The sequence below is a fragment of the Delphinus delphis genome, chromosome 4, assembly GCF_949987515.2.
Source record: "Delphinus delphis chromosome 4, mDelDel1.2, whole genome shotgun sequence".
Lineage (NCBI taxonomy): Eukaryota > Metazoa > Chordata > Mammalia > Artiodactyla > Delphinidae > Delphinus > Delphinus delphis.
This window is the reverse complement of record NC_082686.1, coordinates 45,175,559-45,195,464: the sequence shown is the minus strand read 5'-3', so window position 1 is coordinate 45,195,464 and position 19,906 is coordinate 45,175,559. Positions and strand designations below refer to the sequence as shown.

At 33.5% G+C, this 19,906-nt stretch overlaps 1 protein-coding gene across 2 annotated transcripts in view; it reads right to left on the bottom strand.

The window, feature by feature from the left end:
* The window catches only part of EPHA6 (EPH receptor A6), an 867,569-nt gene that overhangs the window by 313,641 nt on the left and 534,022 nt on the right, over nt 1–19,906 (bottom strand). Inside the window, exon 7 of one of the 2 annotated variants that reach the window (XM_060010502.1) lies at nt 63–110. The exons of the other annotated variant lie outside the window; for it this stretch is intronic. Within the exon in view, the coding sequence (XP_059866485.1) occupies nt 63–110 (48 nt within the window). The remainder of the gene's footprint in view (nt 1–62; nt 111–19,906) is intronic. 2 annotated transcript variants of the gene reach the window in all.

Genomic DNA, 19,906 nt, shown 5'->3' with positions numbered 1-19,906 from the left:
TCAGACCGGGCCAGCAGCAAGCAAGGAGCAAGGGTGGGAGAGTTCAAGTACCCGCTACTCACTTCTACCCGCAGGTAGTGCCAAAATGCCGGCGCTATCCGTGGGTAGACCTGTGGGTGAAAGGAAAAATAAATTAATTGTTTTTTTAAAGTTTGCGATCTTTTATCCCGAATCAACTGCATTGTTCTGAAACTCAGTGATTCCCCAGTAGTAACACTGAAGTTGAAGCAACTTAAGACATAAAATGATGAAAATTTTCCTTTGAGGGAGAGTTGACTCCTCTGCAAAATACCACAGTTTACTTTGTAAAGATGTACGAGATACATACTGATTGTGAGGTAGATTTTTTTTTAATCAAAAACAAATTTATGGTTACCAAAGGGAAAAGGTGGGGCGGGGGAGAGGGATAAATCAGGAGTTTGGGATTAACATACATGCACTACTATATATGATAGATAACTAACAAGGACATACTATATAGCACAGGGAACTCTACTCAATATTCTGTGATAACTTTTATGAGAAAAAAAACCTAGAAAGGAATGAATATATGTATAACTGAATCACTTTGCTGAACACTTGAAAGTAACACACATTGTAAATCAACTACACTCCAATAAATTTTTTCTTAAATACACACACACAAAAAAAAACAGTACATACTTCTTATTTTCAAAGAACCCTCTGGGAGTATATGTTTCAACTGTGTTGACTTCTTGCCCTCATTTAATGCAGCTAAAAGACCCTGGGCTTGTGTTGCACCATGGAGCCTTTGTCCGGTTTGCTGTTTTTATTTCTTTCTTTTTTAACATCTTTATTGGAGTATAATTGCTTTACAATGGTGTGTTAGTTTCTGCTTTATGACAAAGTGAATCAGCTGTACATATACATATATCCCCATATTTCCTTCCTCTTGCGTCTCCCGCCCACCCTCCCTATCCCACCCCTCTAGGTGGTCACAAAGCACCGAGCTGATCTCCCTGTGCTATGTGGCTTCTTCCCACTAGCTATCTATTTTACATTTGGTAGCGTATATATGTCCACGCCGCTCTCTTCTTCCCAGCTTACTCTTCCCCCTCCCTGTGAGGTAGATTTTAAAACGGTCTGCCTGTGAGGGAGCATCAAAGACACAGCACAGTATGAAAGACAGCACACCTCAGAAATCAGCAGGACTGGAGGCTTGGTTCCCAGTCACCCGTGGTTAACTGCCAAACTACCTCTTCTCACTAACAGGAACCACAACTGACTGAATGCCCTCGTCATTCAGGGTCTTTTAAGTGGGCTGTCTTGTCCACCACCTCAGAACAATTTACTTGTGCCTTTAAGAGACTGTCCACAATATGCTGGTAGTGGGAACACATTAAAGTCAATACTGTTTTTGTATAGTGTTATTGTTGAATAACTTTATAATGGTGTTCTACTACGGTATCTGAAAAAAAAATTTTTGTAGGAACAACTCTTCTAAATTCATAGGTCAAATTAGGCTACCAGGCCCTTGAGTTAATTCTCCACTATTCTCATTATAAAATATCTAAAGATAGAGATTCTCAGAGATGGAAGTAACTTTCAAGATCATTAATTAAGTCACTCATTTGATGCTTAAATTCGATCTATAATATTCCCATCAAGATTTCATTTAGCCTTTGCCTGAAAATATCTGTTGTTCAGGAGACCTTCCAGGCAAACGAAGTAACCTACATACATGCAGAATGTATCAAACTGCATTTATTGTCTGGTGATGCTATAAGATTTAGAACTATGAAAATCATTTTCCTTAAGCTACTTTTGAGAAAAAAAATCCTTAAAGATCATTTTAAAACTTTATGGCCTTGTTTGTCAGAACTTTATATGCTACATGGTTATTCTCTGTCTAGCTGAGGAATTGAATTTGTCATCTATACCCCAAATACAACTGTTTATTAAACACAAAGTACAAAGAAAAATGAGTAAACAATAGCAACATTTTAAATAAAAAAGACAAAACAGATAAATTGTAACTTATATTTATCCCTAGGTCATTTGCAGATTAGAAAGTAAATAAATATCTGCCTGTTATAAAATCCAAGAAAATAAATTCTATAAAATCATTGGTGGCAGTAATTATCTGCTAAGGCCCTAAAGAAGAAGCTTTCTAAGATGAAGGCCTTTATAATTAGGGGGTTTAACACCCATATTGTGGAGAAAGAAAGTTTGTGTTCTATTGGAAGAGATAATACTGTTTCTGGTAGAAATTTGTAAAAACTTTTGGATTGTTCATTCTTACATAGAAGAGGAGAATATTCCACCTCTCACAGAATTTTCTGCAACATTAGAGTTATGGGGTATTCTGAGTAGCATTGCACAGTATGAAATTATGATTGAGAGAATTTTTAAATCCTGAAAAAAAGAATTTAGTCTTATCCTTAAAGAGAGGAGATACAGATTGAAAAATTTACTTAGAATGGCACCATAATAATTACACATTATGTCTTTGCTGCTTCACAAAAACATAGCTAAATAGTAATTTATTACTCAGTAAAGTTACAGGGGGCAAAGGACTCCTTTTGCAAATAGCTTTTAGCATGTCTGCTGTTATACAGAAGTGTATCTGTAGCTATATCCCTGAAATAAAAATCATTAAGTAGGAAGTATGCTTACATGGTTCCTCAGCCTACAACACAGCAGTGAGGGGGTAGCTGCCTTGCCTCACATCTTGCCTCCTCGGATCATGCCAAGAAAGAGAGCTCAGAGAACAGTCATGCGAATTCCTCCTTCCAGTGCATATCAGCCCCCTCTTCTCCTGGTGTTTCCAAGCTCTTGGGAAACTAAGTTAGCACTTACCCATGAAAAGCATAGGGCACTTACTGTCCCAGAACTTTGGCTAATTGCCTTTCTCCTGACACATCAACTCCAATTCAAAGTAGCTGTCACCAGATAGAGACAGTGTTTTGCTGCAGAGCCATCGAGATCTCTTTATTCATCCATGGGGGCTCAATTCTGAACATGCTTGAATAGGGTATGTGTGAGAGTTTTTCTAGAGTTTGTACCATATGGAATTGCTATTTGCATAATACCTATGTCTTCAACTTTCCTAGGTAATACATTCCATTGTTCATAAAACTATAAGTTTTTTACCCTTGCTAAATCCATAATAAAATCTTCTCATTCTTAATATTATTCATTTTAGTACTTTCTTTTTTTTCTTGATCAAGCTTTCCAGAGGCTTGAACCAACTTTTGGCTTTATCTCTCTATTGTTTCTTTGTTTTCTATTTCATTTAATATCTGCTCTTACTATAAATTATTTTCTTTCTTCTTTTTTGTGTTAATTATATTGTCTTCTAACTTTTTACATTTCATGCTTAACTCACTAATTGTCAGTACACCTTTTCAAATACAATTTAAGTCTACAAATTTCACTCTAAGTACTGCACTACTGTACTTCATAAGTTTTCATGATATATTATCAACCAGTTCTGAGTATTTACTAATTTCCATAAATACACTATTTCTTTTAGTCTTTGTGGCAGATCCAGGATTATTATTTCACACTTTTAAGGGTCAAAACAGGTTGTCAGGCAGTAAATAAATGGCATAAAGTGAAGCTCCAAAGGCATGACCCCATGGGTTGCAAAGTACACTGGACTGTGGATAGGCGAGCACTGGCAGTCTTCTGTACTGAGAAGCATTAGCTCATTGGCTGAACGTGAAACAGTTTTTGCACTACTTCCCCTTGGATAAGCATAAATAATAATATCAATCATGGGACAAATCATTTAATAGCAATGCACTTTAATGTACTGTTATGTATATCATTTCCTAAAATAAACATATACACAATTTCTATTTTATATATTTGTATTCACATATACTGAAAACATAGTTCAGAACTGTAGTGTGAACACAGAGCATTCACTGTCAAACAATATGCATGTATTACTCTCTAGAGATGTAGACTTTTATTTAAGGTTCTCTTCTCAAGGGCAGAGTCTGCAGCTTAGTCTCAGGAATTGCCCCGTCCCAGCTGCTGAGGATCTAGGTTTTCCTGGGAGTCTAATCTTATTGTTACATTGAACCTTTCATTTGCTTAAAATACTGACTCTGTGTTTTATCTCTATAGATGTCAACTCTTCATGGTCACTAACAGGGATGTTCTTACTAGAGTCTGGACCCTCTTAGCATTCAATCTGAAAACTAACTTAGTTAAAAGAAATAGGTTCAGGTGTCCAGTCACTATGGCTGCATCTTTCTGCAACCAGAGGTAACATGGTCTGTTATCAACAGAAGGCAGCATGTAAAGAATTCTGGATTAGAATTCTCCTGTCTTGGCTCGATTTTGGTTCTGCTTCTATTATGTACCTTGGTAAATCACCTTCAAGACTTTGATTTGCTCATACAGAAAATTCATTCATTGCACCGATATTCACTGAATGCTCTCTATGGGTATGGTTTTAGGGCTCTATAGTAGATCTGGCTTACATAATCACCAAAGTTCTACGTAAGCAATTATATTCTATAATTTTTGTATGTTAGAAATACAAGTCCGCTCTCTTCTGCTGTGATTGATTCTCATCATGCCTCATCTTAATCTCTTGAGTTTACCATCCCACTTATGGAAGTAGATGCAATAGGCCCACAAAGTGGTCATCTTCTGGCTGGTTTGCTTTCTCTTAAAGTCTTTGGGTCTAGGGGGTTTTCTCTAAGATGTTACCACATTGTTGTATTTTTTAAAAATGTTAAACTAATTGGATTACATATGTGATTAAAAATTATGTTGTAGAGTTTTTTTGTACAGATACATAGATCTAAATATATATCAGCAATCATAAGATAACAACCATGATTTATGCAGTGCCTTACAATTTGCAAGGTGTTTTCACACACATTCTTTATGTAGTACTCATAATAATCTTGTGAAGCAATAAGAACTGGTAATATTTTTAGTCTCACTTAGCATATGATGAAATTGGTGCAGAAAGAATAAGTAACTTACCAAAGCACGTCACATAACTAGTCAATGGCTTCTGTTAAAGTTGTGTTTTTTCACTATCCAATTTAAGCAGATATGTGCAGGGCAAAAATGCTTATAAATTAGACTTTGAGCCAAGGTTATTTTTTTCACACTTTATGTTCTTGATTATCTGATCACTAGAAATAACTTCAAATTTAAGACAGACTGTGAACCAGATAGCAATGATTTGATGGCATTAGAATACTTTTATATAAATAGTTCCTCAGTGGTAGAAACAATTTTCAACATTGAAAATTTCAAAGATAAAATTATTTTCTACTAAGGTTAACACATCCAATCATTCTGCCTTTATTTTTTGTCTATTTTGATATTATGTCATATAGACAGATTCCAGGAAATTCCAAGGGGCTTATAATTCACCCAATCTTCCAAGGAACATAAAATATTCGTGTTTGGGGCTTCAGAATAGAATTTTTTGATAAGGTCCAGGAGATTCTTCTAGAATTTTTTATGCATGATGGTACTCTACATGGCTTTATTCACAGAACAGTACTAAGAGGACAGACTAAAAGCGTTGTTGGATTTTCCTTTATCCTTTCAAGTAAGTCATGCCAAGTTTAAGTCATCAGGAATAGGTAAAAGTGCTATTAAAAATTAGCACTCTACTACCACAATCGTTATTTTTTAATTAGCAAGGTTCTAATTAAGCCAATGGTAAAGCTCCTGTTCTACTGGCTAGGAGATTGAAGCTATAGAGTCCTAAGAAAAGAAAAAAGTGGATATTAATAGCTCTGCTAGGGGTCATCTAAGTCATTTTTTTGTCTCTTTTCTCTTTCCATTTTTGTGTCTGTCTTTCTTACCCTGCCTCTCTGTCACACATACAAACACACACACACACAAACACACATTCATCAAACAATTCATGACAGAAGACTGTTGAGGTGTCTGCATAATAATCTCTCAAAACTAAACAAATTAAAACCACATTTAGAACATGATTCATTACCTGCAGAAAAATATTTTCCCTGATAAAGCAAGAATTGCACAGCCTAGAAACATAAAGTTTGAAAGGTTATCAAAGAATCCTGTTGCCTAAACAATGGTATTAGCAAACCTGAAAATATTTTACTTGAATGAAAGAAGTTATTTCACATGACCCTAGGAAAAGGAAAGCTTGTGTACTAGATCCTGCCAGAGTTTAACAATTGCTTTCCAAAGAAGAGAGACAATGAATTTGGTGTATTTTATTTTATAGGTCATTATAATAATGAGCCCTACCTGGGCGCAGGTACTTATCATACCCTGGCTGAAAGATTCCTTAAGATTTTTCATATTTTTACTTTGATGCTGCAATCTCCTGATTACTAATGTGAATTCCCAAGTGCTATAGAAGTAGAAATAAATATATTTGTTCCTGGAAAGGACAGGCTTCTCTAAGATCAATATATGGGCATTGTGCTTTGTTCCTCAGTTTGCTTTTGAATTTAATTAGAATGAGTCAATCTCTGAGAGAGTCATGAACTCCTAGTGCACTCCGGTTGTAGGATTGGCAAAATAGAGCATCAGAATGAGCTGTGTGAGCCCAGGAACTGAAGTTATAGCATGTCCATAAAATAGGCATACTTATATAAGAGCTTATAGTCCTAAAAAGTCATCTATTTTCATTCTTGTATCAGCTGCTTTGATTCATCCCAAAGAAGTGTTAATCTATACCTTTTTTTAGAGCTTTTTAGAGAGAGAATCTTATTCTACTCCAGGCAAACCATAAGGTACACAGGTTCTTCCTAATTATCTTACTGAAATTTAAAAACAATAGTTTTTTTAATATGTGGAAAATGTCTCTCCTAATGATTGAGCTATAATAAACCATCATTTTCTCTCTATTAATTATGACTGTCTACCTAGAAATTCGCAGAGGATTAACTGAAAAGATTTAGAACTAATAAATCAGTTAGTTAGCCAACATACAATTATCAGTTGCTTTCCTATACACTAGCAATGACCAGTAAAATTATATTTTAAAATATTCCACATACCATAGCAACAGAAACCTTATAATGCTTAAGTATATGACAAGAAATATGCAAGACCTGTATGAGTAAATCTATAACAGTTTGCTGTATAAAAAAGAAAATCCCTGGTTTTCGTAACTGTAATTCAAAGATCTTTTGTAGAATACTACATAGTAGCAGTAAAAGTAGGAATCTTATTTTTCTTTGTTCTTGAATGGATTAGCTGTTAATGTGGAACTGTTAAATATAATCATGTCTGATTTAGGTTTTTAGTAGATATCTAGGTGAGAACTTTTCTTCCTTTTTCTTACACTGTAATTTTGTTTGTATTTTGTTTTTAAAATGTGAAATGGATTTTGAATGTTATAAAACAATTTGTCTGTATTTGCCAAGGTGATTCTATGTTTTTCACCTTAATGTAGTATATACTTGTGAAGAACTATCTTTGCATTCCTAAGATAAACCTTACTTGTTAATACTTGGTTATAATATAGTTCTAAAATTTTTATTGCAATTTTGGATTCAGTTTGATAATATTTCAAATAGAATTTTTATACCTCTCTTTATAAGTGATCTTGGCCTAGAGTTTTCTTGATTTTAACTTTTTTTATTATCAATATCTGGTTATACTATTTGGGTTAAGCTATATTTAAGAGAATGTATTATGAAAATTTTCATTTTTTAATGTTCTGCAATAATTGATATAACATGGTAATTATCTGTTCATTGAAACCTTAATTGAAAGACCATTTCAGAGACAGATATTTGACCATCTTTTAAAATTATTTCATCCTATATTCAGATATTCTTCTTATTCAGTTTTGGTAATCAACAGAAAATTATCCATTACATTTATATAGTACATTTATTGATGTAAATTTACAATTAGGCTTGTCCTATTATTGAAAATCTCTTCCATAAATAACATTTTCCTCCTTCTAGTCAACCTTGTTTATCAGTCTTCAAAACCACTGGATTTTGATTTTTTAAATCAAATATACTTTTTTTGATTCAGTTTCATTAATTTTTGCTTTTACACTTATTCATTCCTTCTTCCTCATCTTTTTAAGGTTTGGATATATATGTATCTCAATGTCTTTCATTTTAGAATAGTTTATAATTTAAGTCTTTTACCCTTTAATATGTGTTATTTAAGATAATATTCTAAATTTTCAAATAAATAGATATCGGGGTGAGATGGGGGGATTTTTAAAAAATTTTTAAATTTTGTTGCATGATTTTCAAGGAATGATTCAAAGAATGAAGGAATAATTTTATACTACCTGACTCCTTCCTCTAGTTATTTCAATGCGTATCAATATATATCCCTAAGTAGTCAGCAATTTCCTCAAAAATGTGATATATAGTTGCTTCAAAAAACAAAACAAAACAAAAAAGCAAAGGAATGCTGGATGCATAGTTAGTGTTTAATACATATCTACTGATTGATATTCACAAAGGAATACCTAGCCATCATTTAACACCTTGTGCAGCTCTGGTCACATATCATTAGGAACTGGACTACTAGAACTCCTGCTCCAATGTAGGAGCACAAATTGGGATGGCTTCCAGCTCACACTGATTCTCCTGTGACCAGATCTAAATTAGCCCCACAATCAGGAGAAAAGGGGGCTGGTGCCCAACAAAGCTGATTGCCCTGGAGATAAAAGCAAGTGAAAATAATTATGGATTTCTTATCCAATGACACTGAATCCATCACGAAAAATACAGAAAGAGAATTACGTTGAATAACCTCAGCTTTTCTGACTGTTGCCTTCCTGAGTCTAGAACATTCTGCTCTGCCTTGGATTCTACATTTTGACATCCTTAAATAATCATCAGAGTTGGGTTTTGTTGCTGGTAGCCAAAAGAGTTACCTTCTTTTCTCACAATCATTTAAGTACACAAGAGGGAGTTTCTAATTGGGGGAGAGAAGGGGTTAACAAGCTGGTTGGTAGGGTGTTCTAAGTTAGTGGGTAAGGTGTTCTGAATTTTTTTTAAAGTAAAAATTGGCTACTGCTATGACAAAATTACAAATTAAGCATAAGTAAGAAAAATGTAGAAGTAGATATTCTAAGTACACAATTACTTTTTGACTGCACTTTTGGAGAAGTATCATTTAGTATACCACAGCTATAATTTACTATAATCAACTTTTGATTATCCCCAGTAATCCAAAACAGGAGATAACCCTAAATCACCTTTAAATGCATTCATGACTTTTTTTCTTATATTCCTTCCAATGTGTATCTTGTTTCACCTAAAATGAAATTAAATGCACTCCTTGAACATTAAATGTTGAGCAATAGTAGGAGATGGCAGCAAAGTATACCTGATGGGAGCAGTATATTGCTCTAGAATTAAGCATTCATAATTGATTTTCAGAGAACAGATAAGTTACATGTAGATAATTAACTGCTTGAAATTGTGGTTAAATTTACTTTTAGGGAAAATGGCTAGATTATTCCAGTGTGACCTTTACAAAATACTGGTGCTAGAATGAGACCAACGGAGTCCTAGTGGTAGTCAGTTTGTCTATGAAAACTGCAAAGATTATACAATCTCAAAGAGTCAGACTTGTTGTAAGATAAAAAGCCAAATAACACATAAAACCCTTTTACAGGCTCCAACAAATGTGTTTAGCATTATTTCTTTCTTTTAGGAGTTATTATCAATAGGTGGTGCATTTAATTTAGGGCAATGATAGACCTATGCCTTGAGGTAATTCTGCAGATGCTGTGAGAGGTCTTTCTAAAAATTTTATAAGTGTTTTGCTTGCCTGTTAACCTCTATATTCTCACGGCTTAATGCAGTGTTTCAAGCATATTGTAACCTCTCATAATTGCAATGATACATGATACATCATGATACATTAGCCAAGTATACTGAACAAATATATTAATGAATTAATTGCTCTATATGTTTAGCTTTTAAATTATACATATTGTTATAGCAATTTAAAATTAGTGTGCATAAATGAATGATAATTCAAATGAGAGATGAGAAAAATTGTTTTGCTGGCTTATGGTACTTCCGTAATCAAAATGCAATAATATTATGTCATTATAGCTGGCTTGTTTTCTTCAGAACATTGTGGAGAACAGCCAAGATTCTACTTGTCAAAAAATACTTTGCAAAACAATATGCTTGGAAAACCTAAGATTTGTGCTGAAATATCTTTTAATACATATATATTTTAATATTTATTCAGTTTTAACTTTCCCATCTGTCTTTGTGTAACCTACCTTATTGCAGATGGGATATAGATTTTTCCTCCATGCTCTATTACTCTATAATTATTTATAATGGTGTTCAAGTAGAAATTCAATGTTTAAAGCTTGATACCTGTCTCTGAAGAAAGTGTCTCCATCCCAAAATTCCTTAATGATTTTCTTAAAAGTATGTCATAGACAAACAACAACTTTAAATTTATCATTCATTTTTAAGGTTTTGGGTAATTTATAAGAATTTTAAAACCATGTGTAAATTTGGTGATAAGAATAATAACATACAGATAGAAAAAGAAGGGAACATATGTAGAACAAAACATTTTAAAAATTCATATTTACTGAAGTATTGAGGATGAATAAAATTATTTATCTACAAAGGGAGAAATGAAAAGGAAATTATAATCACTATAAGAATATTTGAGGATTACACTTAATTTAGACATTTTTTAGAAAAGTTTACAAATTACTGCTGATGTCAGTAATTTAGGTCAAGTACTAAAATAGCTATATAAAAGGCTAAAAAACAACTTTTATCATAAAATTAGGGTACGTTATCAATAAATGCCACTGAGAGGAAAAAAACCACACTAAACATCTTTGGAAACATTACTACACATATGTTGACTTCTTCAAATATAAATGGTATTCCAAATGTCAAACTGAATGTTTTCAAAGTTAAACCATTGGAAAAATATGGCTGAATGGAGTGGCATAAAACTAGAAAGGTAACACATGCATGGTACTTTGATTAATTCTTCCTTAATTGTGGAATGTGGATTAAAAAAATAATAAAGCTGGGAGGTATAACATGTTTTTTAGAAAAGAAAAATATAGAGCAGTTAATTTTTTTCACAATAGTACTAATTGAATTATATGATAGGTAAGAAATATGAAGAATAGTAGAGAACAAGTCTTTGAAAATGAAATAACTAGACAGTAAATGTAGGTGACTGGCCTCCAAAACTGTTTCTTCATTGCTAGATATTCTGACGGAATTAAAGTGAATAATAAGGAAGGTAAGATTTATAGATAAGAATAATAAAGAAGGCAGAATTTCACTAGAGTGAAATTGCCTTAGAATACGAAAAAAAAAAAACCACTTTGTAGAAGTGTCCATGGAAAAACAGTTATCTTCTCTGAGTATCATTAAAGGCTTACATTTGTCCAAATTAGCCGCAAAATATGGTGATACAAGAGCTGCTTCTTGCATTGAAAAGGGGCAGAAATTCATTTAAATGTACAAGCATGAGAATGCCTTAGTCTCATTTAGAATAGGAAGAAAACACTTTCTGAAGATTTATTTTTCATTTTTATCTTTCCCATTTAAATGTATGTTGTTGCCATGGTGAAACTTTAATTTTTTTGTTATATTTGTTGATGGGTCTTAATTGTGATCTGATGACAGATATATTTGTTTTGTTCAAAATTGAAACAAAGATATCTATTAAGATTGATGTACCTAGGGGCAAGACAGGAATAAAGACACAGACCTACTAGTGAATGGACTTGAGGATACGAGGAGGGGGAAGGGTAACATGGGATAAAGTGAGAGAGTGGCATAGATATACATACACTACCAAACGTAAAATAGATAGCTAGTGGGAAGCAGCCGCATAGCACAGGGAGATCAGCTCGGTGCTTTGTGACCACCCCTCTAGGTGGGATAGGGAGGGTGGCGGGGAGGGAGACGCAAGAGGGAAGAGATATGGGGACATATGTATATGTATAACTGATTCACTTTGTTATAAAGCAGAAACTAACACACCATTGTAAAGCAATTATACTCCAATAAAGATGTTTAAAAAAAAAGATTGATGTACAAAGCTACAAAGCATAAGTTATGTTTCAAGGAATGCAGTCCCACCTCCTCAAAAGAGAGATTTTAAACCTTCTTTGTAAGTGATATCATCTTGACTTGAAAAGCATCCCATTATACTGTAAATAACTCAGTATTTTCAGTTAATGATCTAAGGCAGTCATTGCCTTTAAATGTCCTCAGAGGACTAGTAATATTAAAATGTGCATCAAATGAATGCCTCAAGATTTATAATAAAATACAATAAATAGGTTTATCAAGATACTGTGACTGGAAACTGAGTAATATCTCATCACTGACAGAAAATAAGTAATATAATATTAATAAACATTGCAGTAATTGACAGCTTCCCACAGATCACACACACACACAGACACACGGTTCTTCTAGTTTCAATGCTGCTGTTTAAAGTCAAAGGAACTTATAAGTGTGTAGATGACTACAGACAGCGTTAAAAGCAAGAAAAGGAATTCAAGGCAAAGCAAACTCATTTTCCAGAAATATTATTTTAATCTGCATCATTATCAAACAATGGATGTATATTATTTATTTACTCCATGTATAAACTAGTTTTGAAATCAAATTAGAAAAAGAAAATTATGATGAAGTAATAAGTTAAATTTAGGGTAAAATAAAGTATAATCTGGACCACAGTGAAGAAGTTCTTTGCTGGTAGTCACAAATGTTGCCCATTTTAAGTATTCATGCAGTTTGTTCTTGGTGGGGGGTAGTGGCGCTAGTAATGGATGCTTTTTCCTTACACATGCAGAAATCTTCTTATTTTCAAGTTTGGGTAATCTGATCTGTATAATTCTATTTTATTTGAAATGACCACATTGGCACAACCCAATGTACAGTCCAGATTCAAAGAACTGAAAAACTTCTTCGTGGAAGTTTTCTTTTCTTTTTTTTGCTGTACTTTTCTAAATTAACTATTTTTTTACCCTACAATATCTCCAGATACAATTATTGAAATAGTTTTAAGTTTTTAGAATTTCATACACATTCAAAATTAATAAATTTGCTTTGGCTTAGTACTAAAATATACTTATTTTTAAAATTAGTACAGACTAGAAACAAAGCAGGTAATATAATATTATGTAGGTCTAAAATCAAGTACTACAGCAGATTAAAGATGGTGGCAAATTCTTTTACACCCCTCTCATTGAAAAGTCAGATCTTTGCCGCCCACCCCTTGAATCTGGTCTAGCCTGTAACTGATTTGACCAATAAAGCAGTGTAGAAGTGAGACACTGTCAATTAATTGCCCAGTCTCTAAGAAAACCGGCAATTTCCACTTTTTGCTTGGAGCTCTGAATTGTATGGCTAGCCTGAGACTCTTAAGCTATGTAGAAGACCAAGGTAGCCACTTGGAGGAGCCCTGAAGAGAGAGGAGGTGAGGTGGGAGAGAAGAGAGGGAGGGGGAGGGAGAGGGGATGATGATGAGCTCCTAAGCATGGCCATTCCTCAGGTGTTCCAGCCCCTAGCCTATTTTCTATCATCCCAACTGAGGTCCCAGAAATTGTGGAGCAGAGATGAGCTGCTCCTGATGTGTCCTGTTCAAATTACCTGACCCAGAGATTCATGAGATGTAATACTTATTAGTTGTTATTTTTAAGCCACTACCTTTTGGGGGTAGTTGTGCAGTAACAGGTAACTGGAACAAGCAGATTGACCATTAACTTGCATTTCATAGACCTCTAATACGGATTGATTCTATTTTTTGTCACTAGATTGGGTGATGATATTTTGAAGATTCTGTCTTAACACATGAAACTCAATCAACTTAAACATTCCAATTATCTGATTCTTTGGAAGAGTCAGATAAATTTTAGGCCTGCAACACAGGTTAAATTAGTCAAAACAAATCAATTGAAAGTATAAACAGAACATAATATAGTTAATTTTTTTTAATGTTAACACTTTCATAGTATTATTTTGCAGGCTCTATAAGCACTCCCAATACCCAGAAAATCCTCAAAGCTTCTCTGTGAAGTAGGTCTTACAAATGACAAGACTGAGATACAGAAAGATCAAGTAAGTTGTCCAAGGTTACTCAATAAATTAGTGATAGAGCTGGGATTTGAATCCAGGGTGTCTAGCTCTGGATTCTGTGCTGTTATTTATTACACTATGTAGCTTCCAATATTAAGTATTGTACTACAGCCACATATCATTAAGAACTTTATATATTATGTTAGAGTTTATATTCCCTTTTTATTAATATATTGACAAACACAGAGGTAAAGATAATCTAGATTCTATATATTACAAATAATTCACAGTCCTAATCATAGTATGAGACTGACGTTCACAATACTTAGTCTAACAAAGGTGTAAATAGCTTGTATTTTGTTGCTATTTCATGGGATTTTGAGTACTCATCAAATCACCTCCTCTTTTTACAAGGTAATAAGGCAAGAGGCTCATTAGGAAGAATAAAACTGTTATTTCTTTTGTCACAAAAATTAAGTATCTAAACTCACCTATGAAGGCAAACTAGAAAGAGTGAGCCAAACTAATTTCCTTTATTTGAACTTTCATTTCAATTTTTCTATCATAGTGAGTTTAGGAGGATATCTATGTTACAGATCAAAAAAACTAAGAGCTTCTCAAGGCTTTATTCTGAGATTACTAATTCTGTTATAATTTCAACAGGATATTCTATATTTACTGGTAAACTGATGACCTTACTAATAATTAAAGTACTGAGTTGGAATTTAGAGATACAGTGCTGTCTTTCTCTGACTCACAGAGAGATGAATGTAAGCATGTCATAATATTACTGAGCCAGAGCACATTCAGGTGAAAAATAAACATAAAAACCTCAGCTCCATCCACCTCACAATATTGTTGTGTTGCATCAAATGAGAATGCATATGAAAGCATATTGTAAACTAGAACGTCCTCTTCATATATGAGATAGAATTGTTATTGTTGCTATTGGTATTACTAAATAGATGTCTATGTAGTTGGTGGAAAAATCTGTCACTTAGAGTAAGACGTAATATTTTAATAATGAATTATATTCTGAGTTAGTCGATGGGAATTGCATTCGTTATTTAGTAAATTAATCACTCAGAACTACAGAAACTTTCATCTTTTAATTCCATGTCAATAAAGTTAGTAGGAAAAATCAGCTGAATGCCCAGAGTCTGATGTTTTATGTAATTAGGGGTGCAGTTGAGATCTATGGGTGAGAATAACACCAATGTCTAGAAATTTCTTCAGATGACAGATCCACCTTTAGAGTTCACTACTTGGGCCTCAAGTTAGTACTTGCATCTGTGAGCATGACCAGTTGACTACTTGCTAATGTAGCTCTCACTGGTACAATGAATTAAAAATAGTGATTTGTAATAATCCTTAATGTGACATGTTTCAGGAGCTAAGAGGCACTATACATCTGTCAGCTACCGCCACCTATTTGTCATGTTACAGATGAATAGCAATAAAAAACCTTAGCCACTGTGCTAACCAACCAGTGAACTAAGTCTTCAGAAGGACTATATGGTGGTCTTTTAAAAATATGTAGCTGTTAAATATATTAAGGTAAAAATGTTATGATGCACAATTCACTAAATAGGAAGAAAATTACCAAGGGGTTGTTGATAGCAGCAGTTGTAATAGCTAAACACATTCGGGCATAACTAAATTAGAAAGATTTCGTCCATCTACCTGCTGTGATTTACCCCATGAAATCACAAGAATCAAGGGACATATGGGAATAATGATTGCATTGATTGCCTTCTTTAAATGTCCTTGTGTGATACAGAAGGGTGAAATATAGGTTCTGGGAGCAATTTGCCTTTGCTAACTGAAACAGCCCAAAACAATTAATTTACACTGCATTCAACCATAAAGAACTGCAGAATACTTCCTCTGCTAAAGCTTTATATTTTCTAATTAAAGACTTAGATTTTCTATTACTAAAGGTTTAAGGAGTATCTAAATTAATTCTAATATTCTTCCTTTTTCAATCATTCTGTGGAAATGTTGACACCTCATAGTATTCAAGTCATTAGTTTCTAATTAAAATATATACACATATAGGAACATAAACCTGTCTTTTTCAACATATATAAATTGAGACAAAATTTCAAGAATAAACACCTAAACAAACTCAAATAGTGTTTACCATGAAACTTAGAAACATTAAAGGAAAACAACTTTTCAAATATTAGAATTCGTAATAATGAAATTTTCTAATTTTCTAATGATATACTCAAGTAAATGGGAAGATGTCTATTTTTACTTATTTTCCCCTAAAAATAGTAGATCAGTGTGGATTCTACAAGGTCACTGCAAATATATGATATTAAAACACAGCCAAATTCTGCAGCAACACAAATGTTTTTATGAGCAGCAGGTGTATTCTTTGAAAGACAGTAAAGCTATTAACAGCTCAGTAAGGAGTACATAATACTAGGCTGTTAACTCAGCCTCCCTTATAAGAGTACTGAGGAAGGACATTTTGAAATCATTAAGATAAATGCATTTTCAAAAGTAGCCAATGTGAATGCTTTAGGAAGAGAGGTTCATCTAAACTTTATCTCATTAAAGTAATGAATTTAGTCTTGATTTGAATACGCCCATCCAAAAAAATTATTTAATTACTCTAAATAAAAATCAAATCATAATTTTGAAACCAAATATGTTCTATTCATGATAAGTATTTGAAAATGAATTCTAAATTATTTTATTTTTTGAATTTGAGGCTTATTCTAACACAATCTACACTACTTAGCACAGGTACCTGCCATCTAAGAATTTGGTAACGCTATTTTAATGAATGAATGAGTGATGTCCCAAGATATTTTATAAATTGTTGACATTTCAGTTGCTCACCTTGGAAAAATTATTTGTGATTTGACTCCCATGAGGACACCTCTAGGTATCTGTTTCAAAGTCAGACAGACTTTGGTTTTATTAGTTTATTGTAATTATTTTTTCCTATAGTTGCCTCACTCATTAAATTATTTAAAATTTTCTTTTAATTTAAAAGGAATGAGGCTGTCAAAAATGTTTCTGGGTACAGATTATTTGAGGCACAGAATATTTTATGATGCCCAATAAACTATATCTACTTTTTTATTTTTCATCTTTTAAATAAGAATTTTATAATGAATTATTTAATTTGATTTAGATATAAAACTATGCAGGGGCTTCCCTGGTGGCGCAGTGGTTGAGAGTCCACCTGCTGGTGCAGGGGACGCGGGTTCGTGCCCTGGTCACAGAGGATCCCACATGGTGCGGAGCGGCTGGGCCCGTGAGCCATGGCCACTGGGCCTGTGCGTCCGGAGCCTGTGCTCTGCAACGGGAGAGGCTACAACAGTGAGAGGCCCGCGTACAGCAAAAAAACAAAAAAACGAAAAAAAAACAAAAAACAAAGAAAAGAAACTATGCAGTATTTAAAAATTAATAGAAATAGAACAAAACATATTTAATTTTTTTTTTCCTTAGAGCTCTTGCCTCAAATTCATGCTTCAGTGAAATAAACAAAACTACACATCAGAATGGCAGAGTTACTTAATAAAAATGTTGGATTGATTTATACTGGCACTGAGGATTATTTTTCCACACCCCTCATTCCGAAAGTAAAGAACAAAGGATAAAGAGAAAAAAAAGATATATACATCATTTAAAAATAATGTTCTCCTACTATAAAAGTATGAGTGAGCTAAAATAATTCCTCACTTGGCAGCAGGAGTTTGGCTTAAAACAGCACTTCCCAAAGCGTTTTCCATGGAACGTTATTTCCAAGGAATATGTGTTGTTATGGTTAAAGAAAAAAAAGTTTTATGATTGTGTAAGTTTGAGTCTTCTGGGGAGCAGATTCCAAAATGTTGTTGAAAGTGAAGATATTTATGGAGCGAAATAACTGTGCAGGTAAAAATCTGTGCAAGGAAAGGGATCAAGTTAGACAAGGAGAGCTTTCAGACCCCAGTGAAAGTCTGATTCCTGTGAAAAGAGAGATGAAGAAATAGAATTGGGTTGAAAATGCCTCAGATGGCAGTGTAATTCTGAAAGTCTCTTGGCCAGGTATATGGGAGCCCCAAACAAGTTCTGCATTCATCAAGAAAGGCCTGGTTCTACTACTAGGGGCTCAGGAGGAATGGTAGATCCCACAGCAGCTGGAGACCTTCCTTTCAGCAGGTTCTCTCTTGAAGGGAGATCTAAGTAATGCACTCTCATGGCTGCCACCCGGGTCATATAAATTTAGAAAGCACTAGGTTAAATAAAATTAAGTAGGTTACTTTGCTGCAGGTTTCCCCCAAGCATTTAATTATGCCCATGTGTTTTGTTAAACTCCAGAGATGGAAAATATATGCTACATTTTCCAAATTGATTTGACCATGCAACCCTATGGTGATTTAAAAAAATTCCATCTATTAAGACTAGCTCTATGGTACATATTTTGAGAAACATTAGTTTAAGATAATCTGTATTAATATAAATTCTGAGATACCATGAGAAATATCATATGAACTGTTTTCTGTCTCAATGGTACCATTAGCTCAGATTTAGCTCTTTCTTCCTATTCAAGCCCCTACCTCTTTCACAGAGGTATTTACTATCCTTGTGTTGGTCATATCCTTGTTTAAAGAATGTGTTATCACATCTGTATGAGTGCATAAATAATACATTGTTTAGTTTTGTATGTCTTTGAGCTTTCTACAAATATTATTATACTGTATGGACTCTTCTGGGACTGCATTATGTTTCTAAGGTTTATCATACTGTGGCATTACATTTTGTCATAATATTCACTTATATATTATGTTCATGTACATTTGTACATAATGTTCATTCATTTTCACTAATTTACTGACTTATTTCAACATACAATTTATTTACATCTTTTTCTAAAGATGAAAGTTCGGATTTTTTTTGAACAATTTTTCCTTAAACATTGCAGGACATTTTCTTGACCACATATATAAGATTTTTAGGAGTAAAATTGCTGGGTCATTGAATATAAAAATGTAGAAATTGATAAAATTACTTTCCAAAATGATTTATCAGCTTACACTGATTCTAGAAATGTAAAAGTTCATATTGCTCTGCGTAATCTCCAGTTCTTAGAAATCTCAGATTTCTTAATTTTTGCCAATCTATTATGTGTAAAACGTTATCACATTGTGGTCTTAATTCACATTTTCCTTATTACTAATGAAGTGGAGCATCTTTTCTTATACAGGTTGATTTTTCTATTGGGTTGTTCTTTTTATCGTTCTCTAGGATTTCTTCATGTATTTTGCATAATAATCCTTTGCAAGTTGTAAACATGGCAGCTGTATTCTCCCAGTTTGTGGCTTGTCTTTTCGCAATCTTAATAGGGTCTTTGGAAAGAAAGAATTCTTAAAATGAAAGTAATCAAAGTTAGTAAGTTTTCTTTATTGTAAGGTCTTTCATTTCATTTATGAAATATTTTCCTTACCGAAGGTAATAAAGATATTATTCCATATTTTTCTTCTAAAATGTAAAAAGTTTTTCCCATCACATTTACATCCTTAGAACATTTGGACTTAATTTTTATAAATGGTTTGAGGTAGGGATCCAGTTCCTTTTTCCTTCTTTTTTCCTTCTAATATAGATTGCCCGGCACAATTTCATGAACAAGACATACTTTTCCTAATGATCTGCAATGTCACTTCTGTCACGTTACAGGTTCATATATGTGTAGGTCTGTTTCTAAGGTTCTCCGTTATGATACGTTGGTCGTTTTCTCATTCTGCAGCAGTATCACTTAGCCTAATAACTATACTTTAGAGTGCTTTTTTTATATCTGTCAAGGCATGTAACCCTGGCTTAGTTTCACCAAAAATGTCATGCTCATTCATGCCCTCCCTTTTTCTTCTTTGCTATACCAATTTTAGAATCAGTTTTGACAATTC